At 51.4% G+C, this 26,100-nt stretch overlaps 1 protein-coding gene across 7 annotated transcripts in view; it reads right to left on the bottom strand.

Annotated features, from left to right (window-relative positions):
• The window catches only part of GAS7 (growth arrest specific 7), a 209,869-nt gene that overhangs the window by 121,044 nt on the left and 62,725 nt on the right, over window positions 1-26,100 (bottom strand). The window contains exon 1 of one of the 7 annotated variants that reach the window (XM_072821134.1): window positions 1,562-1,714. The exons of 3 other annotated variants lie outside the window; for them this stretch is intronic. In XM_072821134.1, the coding sequence (XP_072677235.1) occupies window positions 1,562-1,650 (89 nt within the window). In that variant the 5' untranslated portion in view covers window positions 1,651-1,714. Of the gene's footprint in view, window positions 1-525; window positions 675-707; window positions 855-1,561; window positions 1,715-26,100 lie in introns of those variants that run through there. 3 more of the 7 variants (XM_072821135.1, XM_072821138.1, XM_072821139.1) reach the window with 3 other exon arrangements.

Below are 26,100 nucleotides of genomic sequence, written 5' to 3'. Positions count from 1 at the left end.
TCTACCAGGTCGGGAGCTCCTTTCATTAGGGACCCCTTCCTTTACCTGCCTCTCCATCAGAAATTCCTCTAAAAGATTCCTTCGCTTCACTTTTCGAGACCCACCCAGGCAGAGAGAAATGCTCCCAGTTCTCCCAGCCTCCCAGGAGAGTGTGCCCCTCCCGGGCACTTAGCATCCTCAGTCTTCTCTCTCTCTCTCTCTCTTTTTAAAAGATTGATTGATTGGTTGGTTATTTATTTATTTGAGAGAGAGCGAGAGAGAGAACATGAGTAGGGGCAGAGGCAGAAGGAGAAGCAGACTCCCCAGTGAGCAGGAAGCCCGATGCGGAACTCGATCCCAGGACCCCGGGATCACGACCTGAGCCGAAGGGAGACGCTCCACCAGCCACCCAGGCGCCCTCAGATCTTCTCTTTTCAAGAAGAGGGTCCCAGCCTCTGGATCCAATGCACTTAAAATATCTGTCGAATGCTTAATGTCAAAGAAGCAGCAGCCCAAGCGAGACTTTCTAATATGATAAAATTGTACCGCGTTTTGCTTCAATCCCCATCTTCGGAGAACTCCTCTGCTCCTGGCAGCACCCCATCCCTACCATGGGGGGGACGGAGCCGTGTAGTTTCCGAACTGCTCTGTGCTCGGACGCATCACCCCCTCATCAGGGCCTGATCAAGGTCCCTGGCAGGTTCACACTTGCCGCAACATGGACTCACCACAACAGGGCTGCAAGGAGAATCTGTACACCCGGTGCTCAGGCAGGGAAGTCGAGAGAAGCTAACACAACTGTCACACAGGAAGTGTCTGACTCCACACCAATCCCAGTTTCCTAGACTCCCACCTGCATGTACTTTCCAGAAGCCTTAAGAGGCTTCAGATGCTGTTACATAATCTTGTGTTTGTTACATACCCACCCCCCCAGCTTGTGCTTCCCGCTCTGCAGCCCCTGTAGCTCTGGAGTGTACACCCACGGCCGTCCCGACTCCACAACAGAATGTGCCCCCTCACCCCCGTCGGAAGATCCCTGTGGACCTGACTGCTGTCCCACTCTGTCTCTGACCCTCTGTGTGACATCTGGCAGGTCGCAGCACCTCTCTGGGCTTCCCCCAGTAGGCTGACCCTGCTGACTCTCAAAGCCCCTTCCAGGCTTCTCCCAAGGACTCTACTGGCACCACTTGGCAGGACCCATTTGGCCCCAGGAAGGCCTCGCCACACTCAGGAATTAAGAAAAAAGCAAAACAGAAGAGGTGGAGATCCTGAACAGAGAACCAAGGTAAGTTGAAGACAACAAGAAGAACTCGCTTTCCACCAAGTGCACCGCAGATACCACCCCCGCCCAAGTGGCTTGCGCTCTCTCAAGCCTCGGGGTACCTCCCACCATGAGACCCAGACTCGGTGAAGGAAGGAGGAGGGCAGACAAGAATCAGCCTGGGTTCCTCCAGAGCAGAGCCCAGCACCTGCCCACAGAGGTTCTCCAGGGCAGGCTTCCCTGCACCAGGCCTGGCGGGGCCACCTGGCTGTCCCTGGGCTCCAATGAGCTTCGAGCACCTGCCCCAGGGCTCCCACTCACCTCAGCCCCGCTGCAGTCCCTCCTCTTGCAAAGCTGACACACTGGTCATTTGCTGCCACCGTCTCCACATCCACTGCTTCCCGTGGCATCAGCTAATTCACTGTGCAAAGCAGCATTTATATATAGAAAGTTGCAGCCACGCAGGTTAGCATTAAAATAGAGACTCGGCGTTGCCGTGGCAACCAAACAAATGATATTCAAAACGAAAGAGAAGTATTCTGCAATCGGGAAAGCATGTCCACAGCCTTCCAGGGAAGCTGCGCCCGGTCCCCTCGAGGGTGGGCGGGATGGACTCTGGAGAAAGGACCTTCCCTTCAGTTGAACCTCCCTCCCTCCCATTAAGTCACTGGCTCTGGTTCAGCTGTGACCATGACCGCCCCTCCAAAGCCCCCTTCCTAATGCCAACTCCTGCCGGGAGCAGACCCGAGGCCAGGGCACCAAGGGAGTATGATGATCCTGACCAGGTACATCAATTTGCAAAAGCTCTACTCTTCCAGCATCAAGGGGAAGCTGCTGGTGGCCCTGAAACAAAGGTGGCTTCTGCCACAGGTGTAGAGTCAAGAGACACAGTGAGCCCATCTGGCCAGCTGTTTCATCTCTCTGAGCCTCAGCCTAAAAATAAGACAGGGGTGGAGGAGCATAGGGACGGAGAAGTAGCCTAGTGCCTTCCACCTCTGTGATGCTAGGATGTACCTCTTTCCTTCTGGGTAATCTCTTTTTTCTGCGTTCTTCTGGATTCCCTAGTCTCTGGTCATAGGCCTTACTCTCCCATACATATGCCCTGGATGTTGTGGGAACTCCAGTCACACTCAGAAGCTCTGGCTTCCCGTACACTACCACCCAGAATGTTCACAGCCTTCAAGGTAAAAGGCCTGGAGCCAAGGAGCCACCAAGAGGCTGGGGACCTTGGACAAATCTGAGCCTTTCTGAGATTCATCCAGACATTTTAAAACCAGGCCTGATCTAGAACGAATGGAATTTAAAAAAATGACAACCCCCAAGTGGCAGCAAGGATGCGGAGTGGCTGGAAGTCCCAGACACTGCTGGGAATGCAAAATGGTGCAACCCCGCTGGAGAGCAGTGTGGTGGTTTCCTATAAGGTTAACATACACACCATACAAGCCAGTCATCCCTCTCCTTGGTATGTACCCAAGAGGAAGGGAGACATGTCCACACAAAATCTCATGCATGAATGTGAATGTGCATAGTAGCTTTATTCATAGTCACCCCAAACTGGAAGCAACCCAAAGACCAACGACAGGCAATAAAGAACAGGCCACCATACATCCATATGGTGGGCCCCGACTCCCAACACAAAGGAACCAACGATGAATGTAGTGACTTGGAGCATCTCACACGTGGCTGTGGAGAAGCCAGTCTCAGAAGATTACATACTGTACAATCCTATTTACGTGATGTGCTCAAAAAGACAAAGAAACAGGTATGGATGACTTGTGGGGGGTGGGGATGGTAGTGAGAGCAGAGAGAGAGCAAGAGGGAGGCTCCTGGGGTGATGGAATTATTCTATATCCTGGTGGAGGGTGTGGTTACATCAATTTATACATGTGTAGAATTGTACACTCAAAAAAATCCATTTTACTGCATGACAATTGAAAAAAGGCAATTTTTCACCTTGTAGGGGAAAAAAATCACACAGTGGATGGCATAGTCTCCTCGTAGTGTTCAGATCAACCATGGGGTCCCAGTGCACCCACTGTAGAGTCCTGAGAACTGTTCGTTATCAGTACCAGTTTTCATTGCAAAGACCCTCTTCTTGTCCTAGACCAAAAGTTCTCAACCTTGGGCCTGCTAGTTGCATCAGTATCACCTGGGAATTTGTTAGAAGGGACAAACCCTTGGGTCTCAGCCTAGCCCTTCTGAATCGGGAACTCTGCAGGCGGGTCCTGCAGTCTGTTTTAACAAGCCCTCCTGGGGAGTGACTCTACTGCACATTGAAATTTGGGAACCACCAGCCTCTGTATATGGTTTGATCCAGCGAGGCCAGCCCATCAGGGAATGGTCTGGCCCATGTCCCTTCCATGTCAAAATGCCATGGAAACAGACAATGTCTTCCTCCATATCACACATGTTTCTGGACTCATACTTCTTTTTTAAAATTTCTTTTCTGATTTCTGTTTTCTGGCCTACCCCCAAGGAGGAGGCAAGGGCCAGAGCTCCGTCTGAGCACCTGAAGCAGCAAGCAGGAGGTAACACAGAACCATCTGTTGCTGCATCAGGACACCTGGGAGGAAGAGTGGTTGCCACAAACTGAGGACCAGGGAGGGCCCGTGGCTGTGCATACCCACTCCTCCGTTCTGGTCCATCCCAGCTCCTGGGCCAGGACCAGAATGGACCTCGCCAGTCCACTTCACACTCAGTTCCTGGAGCACTTCTCAAGTCAAAGGGCACCTTGTGGTTGCCCCCAAAGAACCCTGGCAAAGCATACTTCCTACGTACCCCAGAACAATGACTTCAAAGCCGCTTTGCTTGGTTTATGGCTCCAAAAGCATACGGAGATGACAGATCACAGAGAAGAAGTCAGAACCACATGAATGTCATATTCAGCAAAATAAACAGCATCACAGCATTGAGGTTGGGTCCAGGGGGCTGTGTGTTTGGCCCAGGGCTCAGGCTTGGTGGCCCCTAGCATGGGTTGGGCTCCCGGGCCTCTCCTTCCCGCCCACGACTTCCACAAACTGCCAAGGGCACCCAGCGTGCTGTCCCTCCCAGCCAAGGCCTCTGCTAGCAATGCTACCTCGGCTGACATTTCAGTGTTTTATTGAGTTTTTATATTCTCTTTTATGGTGCAGTTGGAAGATAGCTCAGCTTCTAGTTCTGTCCAAATATGCACAAGCACAGGAACGCTGTGCCGTTAATGATAGTGTGACAGCTCCAGGAGCCTCTGGGGGGAGTTGGGGGAGCGGTTGTGGCACCCACTCCATTTTATACCACTGGTTCCTCCCAGAACCAGCCCTGCCGGGCATCCACACTCCCAGCCTCATTCTCATTGCAGAACACAGAAATCCTCCCCCACCCCACCCCCACCTATGGTTTTCTGGGGAAACAATGTGGGGCTCCCTAGACCCAGTGCTTCTGAAATGTCCAGAGACATTTCCTGGTTGCCACAATAGGGGTGGGAGAGCAGGGCAGTGTGTCAATTCCCTACTGCCACTGTAATGAGTAACCACACATTTGGTGGCTTAACACAACATGGATTTATTATCTTAGAGTTCATTGGCTCAGAAATGGGACTCACTGGGCTCAAACCAAGATGGTGGCAGAGCTGTGTTCCTTGGGGAGGCTCTAGGAAAGAATCTGCTCCCTTGTCTTTGTCAGCTTCTAGAGGCGGCTTGCACTCCTCGGCTGCTGGCCCCACTTTCTATGTCTTCAAAGCCAGCAATGGTGTGTCCAGCCTTCTCCGCACGGCCGTGTCTCTGATGCTCTCTCTACCATCTCCCTCTGCCACTTGTAAGGACCCCTCTGATTATACTGGGCCTGCATAGGTAATGCAGGATAATTTCCCCATCCTGCAGTCGTCTGATCCACAACCTCAAGTTCCTCTTGCCCTATAACTCACGGGTTGCAGGGATTAAGACATGGACATCCTGGATGTGTGTGTATGGGGATGTTGAGGGTGGTTGGGGACGAGTCAATATTATGCCAACCACAGGGAGCTGCCTGCATCTGATAAGCAGAGAGAGAGGATGCCACTAAAGACTTATGACACAAAAGACCACGCGCCCACAACAAAGAGCGACCTGGGCCCCAATGCCAATCGTGCCTAGGGTGAGAAACCATGGTACGGTCTAACGGTGACTGGGCCTTAGTTGGTCCCAGTGACCCTAACCCAAGTCCCACAGAAAGTTCAACCATAGGTTATTTGGGGATCAGAAAGAGGCTGTGACCCACAATTAAGGAGAATTTTTTTTTTTTTTTACCGTCCTGTTAGATACTGGATTCTCTAACCCAAAAACATCCTCAAACGCTTCTCATCTGATACACAGAAAATATACACAGACTTTAAAGATACCTAACATGCATCTTGCTTCTAGAAGGTGCATAAATGCAGTGGATATAGATCATTTGAATCTCTTTATGCGAAGGGGATTATGAGGTACAAACTTCCAGTTATAAAATAAATAAGTCACAGGGATATAAAGTATGGCTCAGGGAATAAAGTCACTAATATTGTAATAACTTTGCATGATGACAGATGGTGGCTACATCTATTGCGGTGATCATTTTGTAACGTATAAAAATATCAGAGTGCTAAGCTGTAAGCCTTCAACGTAATACTGTACATTGGTTGTAACTCGATAAAAAAAATTAATAAACTCCTTTACGTGCACAACTTCAAATAACATGGCTAATTCTGCTTTCTGTTGGGTTGCTTCCTGGTCTTGAGAATTGCTGGACTAGCAAGCCAGCGCCCCTCACATCCCCATCCCCCCCTTCCTCCCTCCCCCCGGAGGGAGCTGACCCACCACTAGCTGACGAGAATTCCTGAAGACCTCAGAGATCTCAGGCCCCACAACAAATGCCCTCCTGACTTCTAGGCTCCTGCAGGTTCCCCGGGCTTTCCTGTACTCTCAGGGTGAGGACAACAGTAGCCGGGTGGCCTGGGAAAGGGGAGGGGTGCTTAGGAGGCCCTGCCCAGCCCTGCAGACTGCAAGGGGTTGCCCCCCCACCTCCCTGGAGGTTGGTCCTCAAGCAAGGGCAACCTGCACATCTCCTTGAGGTCCCACCTGCTGGCTGGGTTTCCCAGAAGGCATCAAGAAGGGGCAGCGGAGGGTGACTCTGGAGTGGTTTCCTGGGGACCTGCAGGGACAGGTAGGCAGGGCCTTCCTCCACCACTTCTTCTAATTCTGACAAAAGGACTCCCTATTCCCTCCCACCTCCATCAAAATGATGAGCAGAGGCGTGGTGGCATCTGGCGTGATTCTGTGTGTACCCACATGCGTCCCTGTTTCCTGTCCCCCAGGCAAGCCCCAGCTAGCCTACCCTCTCTGTCTGACACAGCCAAGTGTTTCTCCAACTCCTCTATTGCAACCACTCAGCATTCTCTGCCAAAGCCACATCTCTGCTCCAAAGCAGAGAAGCAATGCTCTCTCAGGAAGCCCTGACACGATGTCTGAGCTCCTCTGGGGCCTGGGACCACCTGCGTCAAGAAGTCATCTGCAGAGCCCATGGATTTGCTCAATCATCCTTCAGGCAAATGCCGCTGCACGTTTACAATGAGCCACACAACCATCTAGAAGCAGGGGAGACAGAGGGCCTTGTCCACAGGGAGCTTGAATCCAGGGCAGGGAGGATGATAAGGCCCTGCTCTAAACCCGGATGTACATGCATGCCAACAAGGGGAACAGGTGACCTGTAACATCTCTGTTCCTAGATCACTGCAACCATAGCAGGAAGCACTTACGTGACACCTAGCATGGGCCTGACTGTCCTCTCCGGTTTACAAGGCTGCACCCATTCATTCTTCACTCCACCCCATGAGGCTGGTTCTATAATTACACCCATTTTACAGGGGAGGGTACTGAGGTTCAAACAGTCGGCAGCGTGCCCCAGATGTGTACCCACATTTATAGCTCGTAAATGGCAGCACCAGGATGGGCCAAACGCCTCCTTCAGGGCACCCAGCCTGGGGCTCAAACTTCCAAGGGGCAGCCAAGGGCAGAGGAAGGGCTTTTTATTTTTTTCCTGTAGCCACAGCAGCCCCTTTGTTGCTCAGACCCCAGTGAGTCACCTCCCTCCCAAGACATTGCCAAAGCGGGCCCCATTGTAGCGGGGGTGCTGGTCCCCACTTCCCTTTTCATTTCTCAAATACGGCTTTCACCAGATCCAAATTAGTCATGTAAATGCCAGCCCAAGTTCAAAGATGCTCAGATAATGGGATTTTTCAAATACCAGGGGCCAGCAGTGGCAGCGGTGGCTGCTACAACTTCTCAGCCTTCTCACTCAATCTCCACCTTCTGGGACCTCCTAGGTCAGCTTCTTTGTGACCTGTGGGGCTGTAAGTCTTATTGTCACACTTGGGATTCTTGTGGCAGAGGCCAGGGCACAAGCAGACCCTCAATTGCATGCCCTGGCATTCTGGTGTCCTAGAAACCATGTGGGTTCCCAAGGCCTCCTGTCTAGCTCAGGAACCACAGCCAGCAGTGAATGTTATGTTATTTGGAAGAAGGAGGTCTTTGCAGAGGTAACTAAGGATTCTAAAACAAGGAGGTGATGATCCTGGATTATCCAAGTGGGCCCTAAATGCAATCCCAAATGTCCTTAGAAGATTGAGGCCAAGGGAGATTTTATTACACACAGAAGAGGAGGGAGTCTGACCAGGGGAGCAGGGGTCACAGTGGGACAGCCACAAGCCAAACGTGTCAGGTGGACCTGGCCATAAGCCACCACAAAAAGAATGGAACAGCAGGGAGAAAGTCCTCCCCTGTCCCCCACTCTGACCACAACCCGAGCCTGCCACGTGGAAGTGCCATGTCAGGCCACATGCACAACACGGGGCAGCAACACCGGATTCTGAAGCTTCCACTGTGGTCTGCACACCTGGATCATGAAGCGGTGCAGTAACACGGGATTCCCCAAAGCCCAAACCTTCCCATGACCCTTGCGCCACCCAAGGCGGTCCCTTCGGTGGTAGACAAGATGCCCCGGGCCTTCTCAGAGGCAGGTTTTTAGACAGTCACATATTCATTGAGGTCTGTTAGGAAAAACCAAGTAACTAGGACATAAAGACCACAGGCGCATCCTCCCCAAGAGTCACACTCCCACCCGCCAGCCTGGATCAGCTGCCCTTCTGCTCCCAGCCTGGCTCCTTGCTCCTTCTTCGTTCCCAGTTCCTGCCTTCACGGGCTGCACCCAGCTGGCCAGGCTTCTGGCCAGACCCCAGAGAGAGAGAGAGAGAACAAGTGAAGAGCCCATCCCTCTGGCCTGATCCCCAAATCAAGAGGCTGCCGGGGAGAGAGGGGCACAGGCTCCCTCACAGGCAGATCATAATCTGGGAAATGGAGGAAGAATACACAAAAGTCTGGGACGTGCCATTTCTCTAAAATGGGGACTATATTCTGGATTCTCACTTCCCCATATCTACCCAACTCTCTGCCACCCTGAGGTCCAGCCCAACCGCAGGCTCTGGGGAGTCACCCAGTAGGTCAGAGGGTCCCCCTCGGAGGCCATTGGTGGGATGTTCCCGGGCAGGAGGCCAGAGGGCACCAAGGAACAGGGCCAGAATCGCCACGGTCTGTCTGCATGCAGCAGCATTATTCTTACAGAGTAGGGCCAAGAACACGAATAGAAAACCAGTGAAGGCAGGTGCACATACTCGGCCATGTGTCACAGTCAACACACAGACAGGTGGATCCCAGCCCAGTATGTGTCAGAGACCAGGAGCCTACATATGACACCCAGGAAATTTCTCATGAAAAGATTTAAGATTTCATCCGTGTCCTGAAAAATCTAGAAGGCTGTACGTACTGAAGTTGCACCTGATAGGATCAAGAGAACTGTGGCCGCCTTCTCCGCCATCCTGGCTGCCCGTGAGAATTATCTGGAAGCTTTACAATCGCCCTGATTCCTGGAGATCCCTGAACCCATTTAACAGATCTCTGAGGGAGAGACCTGGAGATGGCCGTCTTTCAAGCTTGCTAGGTGATTCCACTATACAGCTAAACACACGTGCCATCTGGGGACACTGCTCTGGTGTCCCCACGTGCCTCACTCAGCACTGCTACCCACCTGCCTGGCACAGACACTGCGTGCTCCAACAGCTTGTCCAGCCAAGTTGCACACGAAAGGGAAGGCTGGGGCCCCATCAGCCAAAGTTGGCATGCAGAACCCCTTCCACCAGCTGCTTTAACCACAGAAAGCCCACTTCACAGCACCCAGGCCGGGGTGATGAGCCGCATCCCTTCTGGCTGCATCACCTCTGCCCAAGGATGGGGCTCCCCTATGTCCAGGTCCAGGCCCGGCCCAGGGTCTCGGGACAGCCCTAAAGGCATTTCAGTTTCCCACTGTCCTGCCGTGTCAGAGCTTCCTCTGGCTTATAAATATGCTTTCTGTAAAGCCCTGGAGCCAGACCCCACTCATCAAATCCCCAGGTTCCATCACTTACGCATAAGAAGATCCTTCTGTCCACAAGCCTCCCCGACTCCAATGTACCGGAGTTGATACAAAGGTAGCGGACCGGCTGTCTGCACCTTTCCAAGATGTGACAGGGACAGCAATGGGCGGGGGGGGAGGGGGCGCACCTAATGCCGGGGCTGGCACCTGTGGTCTGTCTGGCCCCGGATTCAGTGCATTAGTGGCTGACCAGCAATCTGGGCCACTGCCCGCTGGTTTCGTGCCACTTCTCTAAAAAGAGTGAGACTAAAAAGGAAGAAAAAAGTGGGTGTTAGGACATCATAGTCACCAGCCAGTGCCTATGCCAGGATTCTGGGAGTCGGGAGCAAGCCTGCCTGTCTGGCCCGGGGGGCAGCACACCAACAGGAGGACCTCAGGGACGACAGTGACAGTGAGGAGCAGCCTCCCAGGAACCAGGCAGGGAAATGGGATTTTGATTGCACAGATTAAGAGCACTGGTGCTGGAGAACAGTGACAAGTGACATGTGAATCACAAAGAGGAGAGCTTCCCAAGATACAACGTGTCCAAACAAGCCATGTGGCTAAGCCTGAGAAACGGGAAAATGAGGAAGAGTGAGCTTACCAGGCAGGCAGCTGGGCAAACCCATGCCGCCCTGGGGCCCTGGGCCCCGCACACGGCTGGAGTCACAAACCCACGGTCTGGGGCTAAGGGATGCCCCTCTCTTGGCCAGCACAGCCTTGGAATGTTCTCGTTCACTGCTGACAGCCCCAGAAGTGAGAACGGTTTCCATTTGAGCCTATTCTCCTGGCAGTGGGCCACTGTGCGGTCCCCAAGCATCCAGGGAAAGCCTCGGTGTAGGTGACACAGCCAGAAGCCTTGCTCCATAAAGGATAGTCCCTGGAGCTTGTCAGAAATGCAGAGTCTCGGCCCCTCCCCAGAACTCCCGCATCAGAAACTGCTGGGTTAGCCAGCACCCCGGTGAATGGTGAGTGTGTTGCTGCTTGAGAAGCACTCATTTGCAGCCTGCAGGCCACCCTCCTATGGACCAAGCACCTAATAGCTACACAGCCCAGGAATTCACTGCTGGTTACAATCTAGGCATCTCACACTGACTTTCCTCCCCCTCCCCCACATCATATCCAAGGCCGCAGCTCCTTCCTCAGTCCCTAACTCACAGATCAACCCAGGCAAGTGCAGATTAAATGTCTCCCTGGATGGGACGCCTGGTGGCTCAGTGGTTGAGCATCTGCCTTCAGCTCAGGGCGTGACCCCGGGGTCCTGGGATCGAGTCCCACATTGGGCTCTGCCTGTGTCTCTGCTTCTCTCTCTGTGTCTCTCGTGAATAAATAAAAAATCTTTAAAAAAAAGAAAAAAGTCTCCCTGGAGCCACAGAAACTGCTAGGATAGCTCTACCTGCAAGGCATATTTGTCCACGTGTTTATGTATTTCTTTCTTGATCATGCTCATCCAAACATTTACTGGACACCTACTGTATATCAGGCGCTGAGAACAAGCAGATTAAGTGACCCAGGCTGGTCCTGGGAAGAGTCTGCTGAGACAGAAAGAGAGAGAGAGAGAGAGAGAGAGAGAGAGAAGACAGTCACAGTGCAGAGTGACCTGCATGTGCACCGCTAAGGGAAAAAAAACTAAAAATCATAATCGGACATGCTTTCTCTTTACCACGCTTTCTCTTTGATTTTTCTGCTTCCTCTTATCTTGCTTCCTATCGGGTTGATTGCATTCTCTTCATTCTCCCCCCTACCCCTACAAACTTGGCCATTTATAGTCTACTTATGCTACTTAGGTGACTTAGGTGTTTACACTGACATTTTTAACATATACTCTCAACTCCAAGCATAAAGACAATCAATAGCTCTTTCTTCCTCCTGAATAATACAAAACCCTGGGAAGCATTCACTTTGATCTTCCCCCTACCACCTTCCAGGTGTTGGTAGCATGAATCGCTATAAGATGCTATTTTCCCACAAGTCTTAGAGCTGACTGGTCATTTGCTATCTCCCACTAATTGATCCTTTTCCAAAAAAAATTACAAATTCCAAATTGACGCAAGAGGAAATAGAAACCCTGTAGATCTATAACCTTCAAAGGAATTGATCCAGTGGTCTAAAACTAACTTAAGCTACAGCAGGTCTATGTGGTTCTACTGACAAGTTTTCTCAATCTTTGAAAGAAAAGACAACATTTGTCTTATCCAGTCTCTTCCAGAAAAACACTGAGAGAGATAAACACTCAGTTCCTTTTATACCACCGCATACTGACCTTCAAAGAAAAACAGTGTACGAATTAAAAGCCTGCCTCCTAACCTCACAGGGCATAAGTGTAAAATCCTAAATAAACTTGACTAAATCCTGAGAAAGGCAGCATATTAAAACACCAGAAAACTCATTCGCTAAATTCACCACATTAAAAAATTATAAGAAAAAAAAGTGACAATCTAGATGTGAAAAAAGCATCTGACCATTAAAACTCCTCACCCATGAGGGCTACAAAAGGGACTTTTCTGCCTGACAAATAGTAAATATCCAAAATTAGAATATACCTTGTGTTTAATGGAACACACTGGAAGCTTTTCCTTTAAAGTCAGGAGTAAGGGGGACACCTGGGTGGCTCAGTGGTTAAGCATCTGCCTTCGGCCCAGGGTGTGATACTGGAGACCCAGGATCTAGTCCCACATCGGGCTTCCTGCATGGAGCCTGCTTCTCCCTCTGTGTCTCTCATTAATAAATAAATAAATTCTTAAAAAAAAATTAGGAGTAAGGGATGCCTGGGTGGCTCAGTGGTTGAGCAGCTGCCTTCAGCTCAGGTTGTGATCCTGGGGTCCTGGGATCGAGTCCCACATCGGGCTCCCCGCAGGGAACCTGCTTGTGTCTCTGCCTCTGTGTCTCTCGTGAATCAATAAATAAAATCTTAAAAAAAATTTTCAATAAGCAATGTATCATATTGGGAAGTGGGGAGCAGACAGGAAGTTGGGGAGGAGAGGAGATAAGAAGTAATAGTTAGGGGCACCTGGCTGGCTCAGTCCATATAGTGTAGGTGCCTCTTGACGGCAGCATCGTGAGTGCAAATGGGCCCCTATAGAGCAAACAGGAGAAAGAAATTACGGATGGATCAAAGATCTGAACATCAAACACAAAACTTTAAAACTTGTAGGAAACAGTTTAGACCACCTTAGGACCTCAGCATATAAAAAGTTTTCTCCAACAAGACCTAAAAAGCACAATACATGGAAGTAATCGTTTCAGCACATCTTATAAACTCACACACACGCTCACCATATGATCCAGCAACTTCACGCCCAGGTATTCACGCAGGAGGGATGGAAACTGTCCGAAAGACTCGTTACACAAATGTTCACGGCAGAATTATCTGTAATAGCTAACCGCTGGAAGTACCCCCAAATGCCCATCACCTGACAAATGGAGAAGTGAATTATGGTGTATTCGACTAATGGAATTCTACTAGGCAACCAGAAGGAACAAACCATTGATGCAACAACAGGGGAAACCTCCGATGCAAAAGAAGCCAGCTTCCAGAGCACATTATGCATGGTCTACTCGTAGGAAATCCTCCAACGGCACAAACCGATCTATAGAATAGAAATCAGAGGTGATCTGAGGAGATGAGGGAGGAACAGGAGAGAAACTGACAATAAATGGCAGAAGAGAACATTCTGGAAACATGTCCTGTGCTTTGATGATAGTGGCGGTTACATTTGTCAAGTCATTGACCTGCACACATCAAATGAATGAATTTCACTTTACAGCAAATCATAGCTCAGGGAAGTTGATTTTAAAAGATGTGGGTACGGGGGGGCCGTCTCTCTCTCTCTCTCAAGTAAATAAGTGAATCTTTATTTTTTAAAAAGATTTTATTCATTTATTTATGAGAGACTCAGAGAAAGAGAGAGGCAGAGACACAGGCAGAGGGAGAAGCAGGCTCCTGCAGGGAGCTCCAGACCCTGAGCTGAAGGCAAACACTCAACCACTGAGCCACTCAAGTGTCCCTAAACAAATCCCCCCCCCAAAAAAAAAAAATATACACACACACACACACACACACACACACACACGGGGGCACCTGGTTCTGTCAGTAGAGCACACGATTCCTGATGATTCCTGATCTCAGGGTCATGGGTTCAAGCCCCATGTTGGGTACCAAGCCTACTTAAAAATAATTAAATAAAAATATACACAGCCAATACCAATACATTTGTTACAACCTCTGTAATTTTCTGTGGACACATTTTATTAAAAAGTGGATTTTAGAAAACATCAGTTATTAATTACACATACTAGGGAGCAGGAAATTTCAAGAGGACAGTGGAGACTAAGAAGTCTAATTATGCTCATTCATATTTTCCTCCCTGTTGAAGGAGATGCCAACAGTCATCCCAGCAATCCTGTTAGAACCACAGGGTCAGAGCACCTGGGGACTGCAGTCGGGTAAGTGTTCAACTCTTGATTTCGACTCCGATCTTGGTCCTAGGATTGTGAGATCGAGCCTTGTGTAGGACTCTGCACTCAGGATGGAGCCGGCTTCAGATTCTCTCTCCCTCTGCCTCCCTCTTGAGCATGCGCGCTCTCTTTCTCTCTCTCTCCAAAAATAAATAATGGGCACCTGGGTGGCTCAGTTGGTTAAGTGTCTGAGCCCTACGTGGGGCTCCCTGCTCAGCAGGGAGTCTGCTTCTCCCTCTCCCTCTGCCTGCAGCTCCCCCTGCTTGTGCACGTGCTCTCTCTCTCTCTCTCTCTCTCTCTCTCAAATAAATAAATAAAATCTTTAAAAAAAATTTTTTTAAATGGGGCACCTGGGTGGCTCAGCGGTTCAGCATCTGCATTCCGCTCAGGTCATGACCCCAGGATCCTGGGATCGAGTTCCGCATCGGGTTCCCTGCAGGGAGCCGGCTTCTCCCTCTGCCTGTGTCTCTCTCTGCATATCTCTCTGTGTCTCATGAATAAGTAAATAAAATCTTTAAAAAAAATTTTTTTTAATAAAAATAAATCAATCTTTAAAAAAGAAAGATGCCACAAAGCGAGGTTCCACGGAGGTCACATGGCTCAAATCTCTCATCTTCAGGAAAGAAGCCCAAAGTGAGCTTTGTCCAAGATCGTTGCAACAGACGTTTGTTGCTAAAGCTGCCCAGCATCCTCTACCCGTCTCGACAGCGCCCCATTCGGTTTAGGGAACTTGCTCTCCCCCACCGGGCAGTTTCTCTGCAGGACCATTGAGCCCAGTGCCAGCTATGCCACCAAAAAACCAAAGGGATCCTTCACAGGACAAAGCTGTGTGTGACCCACAGTCGCCTCCAGATGCTCTTGGCTTGACATGCTGGGAGATGGCTGGACTTCATCCGTCACAGCCAAGCAAACCTGACCCCAGGGCCTTTGCTGTTAAGATCACCCCTGTTAACTCTGCCTCCCGGCCTCACACACCTGAGCACCTCGGTTTCTGTCCGTTTTCGGCTTTCCCCAGCCTCCCGCCCATTCTGTGAGCTTCTGTGCAATAAATTCCACTTTGCTTACATCAGCCAGAGTCAGTTTCTGGTGTTTGTGACCAAAGACCCCCGTGCAAGGTGCAACTGGTACAACCAACCGGTGCAAGGTGGACACCATATTTCACGGGATATTATACACATTAAACCAGTTAATGTAAACAAAATGATTCGACGATGTTAAAACAGCAACTGTTGTACAAATGGCAGTCACTACATCGGAGGAGATCAGATTTTTGGAGCAACATTATGATCCACAGCCGGGAGAGCTGTGCCTTCTGGACAACCGTCCCTGAGTGTGTCAGCCTCCATCCCAAGCCCCCTGGACTGTCAGGGCGCAGAATGGAAGAGAGTCATGACTCACTGAGTGACAGGCCAAGCACTTTGACATGCTTTCACCTCATCCTTCTGCAAAGTGTGCACTGTCCCGATGTACCCATGAGGCCACAGGGCTCCTGAGTGACAGCAGAAAACCTGAGTCAGATCTGAGCAACCACGAAGCCCGGCCCCTGTCACCTTGTCGCACGGCCATGCCTCAAGAAAGCCTTCAGACCTTCTGCTTCTCCTCCTGTAGGACTAGGTCACTGGGCCTTCAGCTGAGGCCTTGGACATGTGGCTGGATGGAGGGTGGCTGCATCTACAGGATGCCCAACAGGAGGGAGCGATGCCGGATGGAGGGGGGTGGGGGCGAGGGCCACACTGCGGCCTCGGGGAGGGCAGATGTGCCCAGGGTACGGTGTGGGAAATACCCACATCCCCAAGGAGGGCAAGTGAATTCTTTTCTGCTCTGACATGAATACATGCTTGCGTTCCCATGGCGACGGAGCATGCTTGCTGCCGTCCATACCTGCGGCCGCGTGAGTCACATTTTTGGCACTGCACCTGCCCAGTCCAAAGTCATTAGCTAATCAGCCTAGAATGTGCGCACTCTGGCACCGATCGGATCTGGGAGATAAACAGGGTCTCCGGGCGTCCCTCTGAGGCTCCCACAGCAGCGATCAGGTCTGCTTTGCTCTTGCGCAGAGTTTGTAATACCTGGCACGGTCCCTGCTACCAGGGCATTGAAAGGGACCTACCTGGGTTTGTCCCGGGCTGTCTACACAGACGGAGAGGATGGTCACAGAGCCTAAGCAGAAGGCAAGGACAGGGAATTAAATGGGACACAAAGAGGGAGGCACTGGAGATGCCTACGCCATCGAAATCAATAAGAATTGGCTGATTTCAGACCAAAGCTTGTTAATAGATCCTGGAAGGGCAGCATGGGGGAGAAATAACCCTGGGAGATCCTGCAGTGTGGACCAGGCACCCTCCCAGGAAGAGTTGGGTGAGAAGGAGCCCTTGGAAGAGGCCGCACAGCCACTTGTTCCAAGCAGTGCACGGTGGCTAGCTCGGGGACTGCACGACAGCCAAGGTGACGGGGCAGTAGGGAGCACAACGCAGATGCCCAGCAGATCCCAGCAGGAGGAGCGGGCCTAGATGCTGCAGGGCCCAGCACGCCACCCTGCAACTCCACGAGTGGCTCCTGAGCTCCCGGATAAGTCCACCAATTCAGCAGAGGACCTCCAGGGGCACCACTAAGAGTCCATAAAACCCAGTGGTTATGTGAAACGGGCTTTTTTTTCCCCCTTTAAACAAACAGAAAAGCCGTGGTTCCCACGTAGTTTCTCAAGAGTAAGTCACGAAGTTCGGCTGCGCGTGGGGAAAGCCCAAAGGGAAAACCCATTAGAGAAGGAGCGTCCGGGATGCCTGGGTTGATCAGTGGTAAAATGTCTGCTCAGGGCGTGACCCCAGGATCCTGGGATCAAGTCCCACATCGGGCTCCCCGCAGGGAGCCTACTTCTCCCTCTGCCTGTGTCTCTGCCTCTATCTCTCTGTCTTTCATGAATGAATAAAGAAAATCTTAAAAGAGAGAGAGAAGGAGCATCCAGAGGCCCGGAGACGGGAGTGCTGACAAGGAACTGGACCCAGATGCTTCTTCAGGGGCACTCATCACTACCACCACCTCGGTTTATGCGGGGACGTGGCGTGTCTGTCCTAGCTGGACAGTGAGCTTGTGAGCTCCTGGGATGCAGATGGGCCAATGTCTGTGCCAGGTGTCTACACTGCCTACAGTCACAGCTGGGCACCTACACTGCCGGCGGCCCCAGCTCGGCACCTAAACTGCCCACAGCCCCAGCAGACATGCCTTGCACACTGAAGAAATTCAATAAAGCTTTGATGAATCGTGTGGAAGGAAGGAAGGAAGGAAGGAAGGAAGGAAGGAAGGAAGGAAGGAAGGGAGGGAGGGAGGGCAGACAAATGGATGGGAGGGGGTGAGGGGGCTTTCTGAAGAGCTTCCTCAAATGTTTTGGAAGCCATCATTATAAAGAAGATGGACTTGGGGCACCGGGGTGGCTCAATCGGTTAAGCCTTTGGCTCAGGTCATAATCTCAGGGCCCTGGGATCCAGCCCCAAGTCAGGCTCCCTGCTCAGTGTGCTCAGTGGGGAGGCTGCTTCTCCCTCTCCCTCTGCCCCTTCCCTCACTTTCTCCCAAATGAATAATTTTAAAAAAAGATATATATATATATACATATATATATATATTTATATATTTATATATCTCGAAGATGGATTTAACAAGGCTTAAGGTCTCAGGATGCAGACAGTCTGCCACGGAAACAAAGCCCATGAGGGGGTCCCCAGGAGAGGTTTCACCTTGTAATCCTATCACCGTAGAGAAATGGAAACTTATTAAACTCAACACCAAAGAAACAAACAATCCAATCATGAACTGGGCAAAAGACACGAAGAGAAATCTCACAGAGGAAGACACAGACATGGCGAACATGTACATGAGAAAATGCTCCGTGTCACTTGCCATCAGGGAAATACAAATCAAAACCACAGTGAGATACCACCTCACACCAGTGAGAATGGGGAAAATTAACAAGGCAGGAAACCACAAATGTTGGAGAGGATGTGGAGAAAGGGGAACCCTCCTGCACTGTTGGTGGGAATGTGAACTGGTGCAGCCACTCTGGAAAACAGTGTGGAGGTTCCTCAAAGAGTTAAAAATAGACCTGCCCTACGACCCAGCAATTGCACTGCTGGGGATTTAACCCAAGGATACAGATGCAGTGAAACGCCGGGACACCTGCACCCTGATGTTTCTAGCAGCAATGTCCACAATAGCCAAACTGTGGAAGGAGCCTCGGTGTCCATCGAAAGATGAATGGATAAAGAAGATGTGGTCTATGTATACAATGGAATATTCCTCAGCCATTAGAAACGACAAATACCCACCATTTGCTTCAATGTGGATGGAACTGGAGGGTATTATGCTGAGTGAAGTAAGTCAGTCGGAAAAGAACAAACATTATACGTTCTCATTCATTTGGAGAACATAAAAAATAGTGAAAGGGAATAGAAGGGAAGGGAGAAGAACTGTGTGGGAAATATCAGAAAGGGAGACAGAACATAAAGACTCCTAACTCTGGGAAACGAACTAGGGGTGGTGGAAGGGGAGGAGGGCGGGGGGTGGGGGTGAATGGGTGACGGGCACTGAGGGGGGCACTTGACGGGATGAGCACTGGGTGTTATTCTGTATGTTGGCAAATTGAACACCAATAAAAAATAAACTTATTATAAAAAAAAAAAAAAAGAAATGGAAGCTGTGCTGAATCCCAAGGTCCTGCCTGCTGCTCGGCCCTGAAGCCCACAGGTCCCTAAGAAACCTCTAGCAAGAAAGTAACTGAAAATAAAGAACCATGTCAGTCTATAAGGGTGGTAATCAAGAGAAGGAAGAGGAGGGAAGGGTAAAACCCTGACATGCCTGGGGGCCAGGAGGAGAGGAGCCCCCCCACCCCGGCCCCAGCCCAGCAGCAGGGCTGCCAGTGCCCCAGCCAGAGCATCCCTTCCTCATCTCACCATGAAAGTCAATCTCACCAGTATGATTCCAGTAGCTAAAAGGGGGTACAACACTTGCCCTCCTCCAAAAAAAAAAAAAAATGTGGCTAAATGAGTAAGCCGGTGCAGCTGTGCCTAGTGGGGGTCCTGGGGGGACAGGCTGCTGCCCGAGGGAGGGAAGCCGGTGGCACGGGGGCCCGAGCAGCCTGGCTGCTGGCAACCACCCCTCCTGGCTCTAATGGCCCAGGGGTCTGAGTAAAGGCCCCAAGGGCTTCAGGTAAAGGGGCCGGAGCATCCCCACCTCAGGTGATGTCTCCTGTGCGGTGCACACAGGTCCAGCATGGGGGAGGCTCCACGTGGCTCTCGTTGGCAGAGCACCGTGTTCCAAGTTCAGCCTGTGATCTGGAATGGCCTCGGGGTGATGCCTCACACACCAGGGTCACCACCAGAGATCAATGATCCTCAGGGACACAGGCCAAGTGGCCATGCCATCCCCCTCATGCAGAGGCTGCTTCCTGTGTTGGCAGCGGGGAGGCCAGGTGGTGGTGCAGGGGGAGATACAGCGAGCCACCAAACCCAGAGAAGGGACCCCAAGTTCGGCAGGTGCTGTGCCGGAGCAGGGAAAGGCTGGCAGCATGCAGGGAGCACACGGTGAAGCTTCTCCGGGACCATCAGGACTAGAGAGGAATCGGCCGCAGTCCCCGTGCTCCATCACCCCAGATCGGACACCCAGAGTGGCCCTCAGGAAGGTGAAAACGGCGGGGAAAGTAGGCTGAAGGGGATTGGGTGGTCCAGCCTGCAGTTCCAGAGGGAACACGTCCCGAGGCGGAAAGGGACAGCATGGGGAATAGAGTCGATGTGTTCAAACAGCGCTGACCCGGGGCTGGTGGGGGGCTGAAGGCGGGGGCGGGGAAGGATTCGATGTATGGACCTGTCGAATCGCTACTGTACACTCGAAACTGCTGTCACAGTGTATGTCAACTGTATTTCAATAAAAGGAAAAAAAGAGATAAAGAGATAAATCTTAAAAAAAAAAAAAGATGAAGTCTGGGAGAAGTCAGGGGCCTCTGTGGTCGAATCTCCCACACACGAGGTGGGCCCCAAATTTGGTGCAGAGCTTTGAGGCCAGTGCAAGGAGGGGGATGCGTTTGGCTCAAGCGTCCTCGGTGTCCTTAAAAGGAGCCACCAGCTCAGGGGAGGTACAACCGTTCCTGCCTGAACAACCAGAAGAAAGCGCTCCTGTGGGTTCATGGAAAGAGAATAAGGGGGGGAAAATGTCTTTAAAGACCATGAGCTTCGGGACGACGGGGTGGCTCAGTCGGTGAAGCATCAGGTCATGACCCAGGGAGGTGGCCCCGGGGCCTAACAAGAGAGAATTAGAGGCAGAGTTTTGTAACCACACAGACTCCAGATCAAATCCCAGTTCTGCTAAATACTAACCTAAGAGGGGACTCCTGGGGGGCTCAGTGGGTGAAGCATCTGCCTTCGGCTCAGATTATGATCCCAGGGTCCTGGGGTCAAGCCCTGCAGGGGGCTCCCTGTTCGGCGGGGAGTCTGCTCCCTCTCCCTCTGCTGCTCCCCCTGCTTGTGTGCTCGCTCGCTCGCTCTCTCAGTCTCTCACTAATAAATAAATACAATTAAAAAAAAAAAGACCATGAGCTTCATAGGGCTAATAATTTTAAGTCCCAGTCTCAACCAAGGCCTTAAGAAGAGATCCCTGGGCATCAGTGTGCAACGATCGTCTCCCCCACCCTGGTGCCCGAGAAGCAGCTGGAATAAGAAGCCCCTGTGGCATCTGGGGAGAGAGGTAAGCAGGGGAGGTCAGGCGGATGCCCAGTAGCTCCCCATCTCCCACGGCAGGGAACCAGTACATAGTGTCAAAGTGCACACACCTTGCAATGACCTCGAAGCATCTGGCTTAACATTCTGGCGGTGACTGCCAGGAGAACCCAAAACACAAGGAGGCTGGAAAGGGAGAAGGAGTGGGGAATGAGTGTCCTCCCGAGGGCTGCCCTGCGCGCTCAGCCCTGGGGCGTCTGATCGATTTTGTTTTCAACCCCGTGCATGTTAGCACTTTTCCCTTAAGATGAAAACAAAGGCTTTTAAGTTTGAAGCATGGGAAAAAAAAGAGGAACACACACTCGAGCGTGGGATGCCTGGAGGAGCGTGTGATGATGGGGATAACCTTGAGTTTGCTCCCATTCACACACCAAAGTCCATCTCTCACAAAGTTCAGGATTATTAAGAACAGATCTCTGGGGATGCCTGGGGGGGGCTCAAAGTAGAGTGTCTTTCTTCGGCTCAGGGTGTGATCCCAGGGTCCTGGGACCGAGTCCTGCATCGGGCTCCCCGTAGGGAGCCTGCCTCTCCCTCTGCCTGTGTCTCTGCCTCTCTCTGTGTCTCTCATGAATAAATAAATAAAATCTTTAAAACAAAACAAAAAATAATAATAAAGAAAGAAAAAGAACAGATCTGCAACACACCTCTGACAGAGACACGAGCATGGTCACTTCGTAATGGAGAACCGTCTCTCGGAACGGTCCCAGGAAGTCTGGGCGGAGGGCAATGATGCAGGCTTCCAACACCCAACTCTCTTGAGGCAGCTAACTTTGTGCAAACTCAGTTTGCCTAACGACTAAGCCCACCTCCCATCGAGGTGATGCTAGTCCTAGACACAGCCTCCTCTCCTGGCTTTCGGAGTCTGGCAGGTGGGAAGAAATCCAGGTGGGCTGACACGAAGAGGATGCCCTCTTCCCCCAGAAGCAGGAGCATCTTCACAAATGACAGCGATTTATCCGCAGGCACAAGGTCGCTGTATGGTAGATTCTTGAAGCTAATTACATCCCCAGTAATTGGATGAGGATGTGGAGCATCCGGAGGTGAAGGGAGTGTGGCCTGAGCTCAGAAGTAGGAGGTGAGGACCTCAGAACTCAGTTGTCCAGCGTTCCAACCCAGGATTTTTCCCACTGCATCATCATCATCATCATCATCATCATCATCATCATCGTCGTCGTGTATTCTGGAACATTCCTTGAAAAAAAAAGTGTCTCCACTGTCAAACAGGGATGAAACCAAGTCTTCTCCGAGGCCTCAATGCAACGACGGAATGCATCCTGAATCCGAACCCCATCTGCCATCTCTCTTCCACTTTGGGCCACAGCGCAGGCCGACGGCCTCTCACCTGGAGCGGCAAGCACCCCCTGCTCTCCTGGTCTCCACTGCGGCCACCACCTCCCATTCTTCCCCATCCGGCAGCCAGAGTGATTCTCAACAATCACGTCCCAACAGAAACTCCACAGAGGCCGAGAGCAGATTGGTGGCTGCCAGGGGGTGGGCAGAGGCTGTTTCATGGGCACAAGGTCTCCGGCGGGGGGGGGGGGGGGGGGCGATGAAAATGTTTCGGAACTAGACAGAGGTGGTGGTTGTACAATATCGCAAATGTGCTAAACACTAGTGAATTACCCGCTTTAAAATGGCTAATTTTATGTTAGGTGAAGTTCATCTTGAGTTAAAAAAAAAAAAAAATCACATCCTGCTTCAAATCTTTCCCGTGGATCTCCATCCTTTGCAGAGGAAAAGCCAACCATCCTCGGTGGTCTGAACCGCCTCCCCATCTCTCCCTCCCTCTATTCCAGACATCGAGGAGAGGCCAAGCGCAGGTCCACTCCTTGGCTCACATGCATTGCCTTTCCCTCCTCCCGGAACATTCATTCCTCACATACCCACAGGCTTGTGTCTTCAATTTATTTGGGTTTGTTTAAATATTCCTGACCACAGACCCTATCTGTCAACTCCATCTAAAATAGCACCTCCCGGGGCACCTGGGGGGCTATTTTAGGGTAGGTGAAGCATCTGCCTTCGGCTCAGGTCATGATCACAGGGTCTTGGGATCAAGTCTCCCATCAGGCTCCCTGATCAGTGGGGAGGATGTTTCTCCCTTTTGCCCTTCCCCTCTGTTTATGCTCTCTCTCTCTTTCTCAAATAAATAAAATATTTTTAAAATAATAAAATAAAATAAAATAAAATAAAATAAAATAAAATAGCACTTCCTGCTGCCCTCTGCTCTGTGAGTGGAAAACAGTACCTCACTAGCCCAATATCACATCATCTAATTATTCTACAGTCCGTTTCCCCCAGGAGAGAATCTAAGCAGCCAGGGCAGGGACTTTGTTATAAATACCCAGCACCTAGAACCAGACACGCAACGTGTGATCAACAGAACTGTGTTGAAAGAATGAACGAATGTTCATTTGTTCAAAGTTCAAAGTTCTTTGACCAGGGAAACCCTCTTCCCAAGGGGTATCGGGGCATGCAGGTGTCGGCAGGCTGCCTTTGACAAATGCTTGTGTATGAGTCTCCTTCAGCTGCTGTAACAAATAAACCACAATCCTGGCAGCTTCAACCCACGAACTCTTTTTCCCCCCCTCTTATGATTCTGCAAGCCAGAAGTCAGAAATTAGTTTCACGGAGTCAAAGTCATGGTAAAAGCCGGGCTCGGGCTGCGCTCACTCTGTAGGTTCTAGGGGATCATTGTTCCCTGCCTGTCTTCCAGATGCCCTGGTGGCTACAGGCATCCATTGGCTTGTGGTTGCATCGCTCTAATCTCTGCCTCCGCAGAACGGGGAACACATCCTTAACCCACAAAGTGATGGGCATGTGGGCTCATCACACCTGCCTGCAAAGGCAGGACCACTCTTCGTGGCCTTTCTCTTTTCCAGGGTTTACAAGGAGGTCCACACCGCAGCCACGACACCGAGGAGAACATGGCCCCTGGTCTGTGGGCCGCAAAGCACCAAACGAAGCCAGTGATTCCAAGATCAGCCTCTGGTAGTCCCTCATCCGCATCCTTGTGGATCACTTCCCAGTCCTGTCCTGGGTCCCAATTCATGTGATAAACCACATTTGTCCTCAAAGACACAGGCCACTAACGTCTCAAATGCAACATGTCCAAAACCAAATTCCGTTCCCAAACCACTTCCTCCGGCTGTCCCTCTGCCAGCCAGGCTAGACCAAACAGTTTCTAAACCAAACCAAAACAAAACACTACTAAAAGCAGGTTCCCTCATCTGATTCCCGAGTGCCCCTTGGGAACCTCTGTGCCTTTGCCTATGCTAATCCCTGGGCCTGAGTTGGCCTTCCCTTCCTGGCCTCTGGGAAACCCTACACCTCTCTTTATAGCGAGGACCTCGGGGAGCTCTGTGGGCTCTCTTCCAGGCTGCTCTGATTTTTTTTCAAAGATTTTATAGATCCATGACTTCAGAACCGTAAGAACGCACTTGGGCTCCATGCCTTTGGTTGACCTGCAGGTGGGCATGGCGGGCCCACATCTGGCAACATCAGCCCTTACCCAGGTCAGGAAGGAAGGTGGGTAAAAATGTGATTGAGGGGCACCTGGGTGGCTCAGTGGTTGGGCGTCTGCCTTCGGCTCAGGGCATGATCCCAGGGTCCTGGGATCAAGTCCTGCATCAGGCTCCCCGCAGGGAGGGCCTGCTTCCCCTCTGCCTGTATCTCTCTCTCTGACTCTCGTGAATAAATAAAATATTTTTTTTTAAAAGTGTGTTGGAACCCATTTTCTTCTGCCTGTGACACACTGGGGTGTCCCCATCTCCTGTCAGGATGCTCATGCTGCAACCCCCTCCTCCCCCTGGGCAGCTCTTCTGGTGGCTGGACAGCCAGAGCTGCTCGAAGAAGTGACCTGGAGGGGAGAGATGCATGGGGATCTCGCCCCCACCCCTCAGCCTGGCCAGGAAAACAGGAGGGGCTCCCTCAGCTGATGCTAAAACCACAACTTGCCATCCACCCCAGGCAGGTAGGGCCATCCTTTGCCCCTACCCCTCTTCCAGGCTGCCCTGGGGTGACTTTTTTGCACAGACGTTCCCGAACTCACTGCACAGAATGGACGTAACAGGAGGACAGGGTGATTGGGTGGCCCAGGCACCCAGTAGAAAGGAAGCGTGTGTTTGCCTAAAGGGGACCAGGCCTTGTGGCTCCAGGGCCCGAGCGAGCAGAGGAAGAGCATGCGGTGGCATTGGAGGAGGTGTGGAGCTCAGCTCAGGGCTTGGGGAACATCATGCATCCCCTATGCCAGGCATTCCCCTCCTCCTGAGTATAAATGACCCAGAAAAGGTGAGCTGAGGGACAGAGCTGTGGCCACAGAGCTCGTGGAGGAGGGAGGGAGACAGGTTCCACATATGCACCTGTCCACACAGCGCTCCCACAACCTTCTCTGGGCGTCTCCCCCACGCTTGTGAAGTAAGTGTGCGAGGCCCTTCCAGCATCCCCGTCTGAGTCATGGGAAATGCAGCAGGAGCTAGGGACGCGCCATCCGGCCCTCCCTCCGCCACACCCCTGTTTTCAAACAGCACACCTGCCAGACCAGCTCACTGCAGAGCCAGGACGCCATCGCTGAGCAGATCCCGCGCGCCCCTGCAGAGCTGCCACCAGAAACGCGGGCACCGGTGGCCATGCACGCCTGCTGGGTCCCCTGACACCTGAGTGTCATCGGGCCTGCCCGACAGAGCGGGAAGACTGATCCCATGCAATGCCAATGTGTATTTTTAAAATGCAAACGTGCATTTCAAAGAGAGCTGCATGTCTGCGGCTTTTTCAAGGAAGAGAAAAAAGGCAGAGCTAAGATCCATCTTTTTACCTCCTTGTTGAGAGTTCTGAAGGCCTGATCCCACCCAGGCTCACCCCAAATATCCCCTTACTTCCACGTCCCGCCAGTGATCATTTTGGAGAGATTTCACTTCTCTTCCCTCTGAAAGTAACCGACTCTGGCTTTCCTCTGGGTCCCGCCTGTTCCTTTCTCAGTCCACAAGGCGGGGATGGGGCTGACCCCCCCCCCCCACCATGCCACCCCATGTTCCATTGGAAAGCTGCCCACTCACTGAGCTACTTTCCTTTTCTTTATTATTTCTATTCCTTTTAAGAACCACCAAGAGTGTAGATAGAAGCCTTTTGAGGAGGTTGCTAAGGTAGAAAATGGAGCCAGCAAGAGAGGAAAAGAAAACCCAAGAGATGGAGCCTTCTGGAAACTCGGCCTTGGCCCCT

This window comes from Canis lupus, chromosome 3, assembly GCF_048164855.1.
Source record: "Canis lupus baileyi chromosome 3, mCanLup2.hap1, whole genome shotgun sequence".
Lineage (NCBI taxonomy): Eukaryota > Metazoa > Chordata > Mammalia > Carnivora > Canidae > Canis > Canis lupus.
This window is presented reverse-complemented; position numbering and strand designations above follow the sequence as displayed.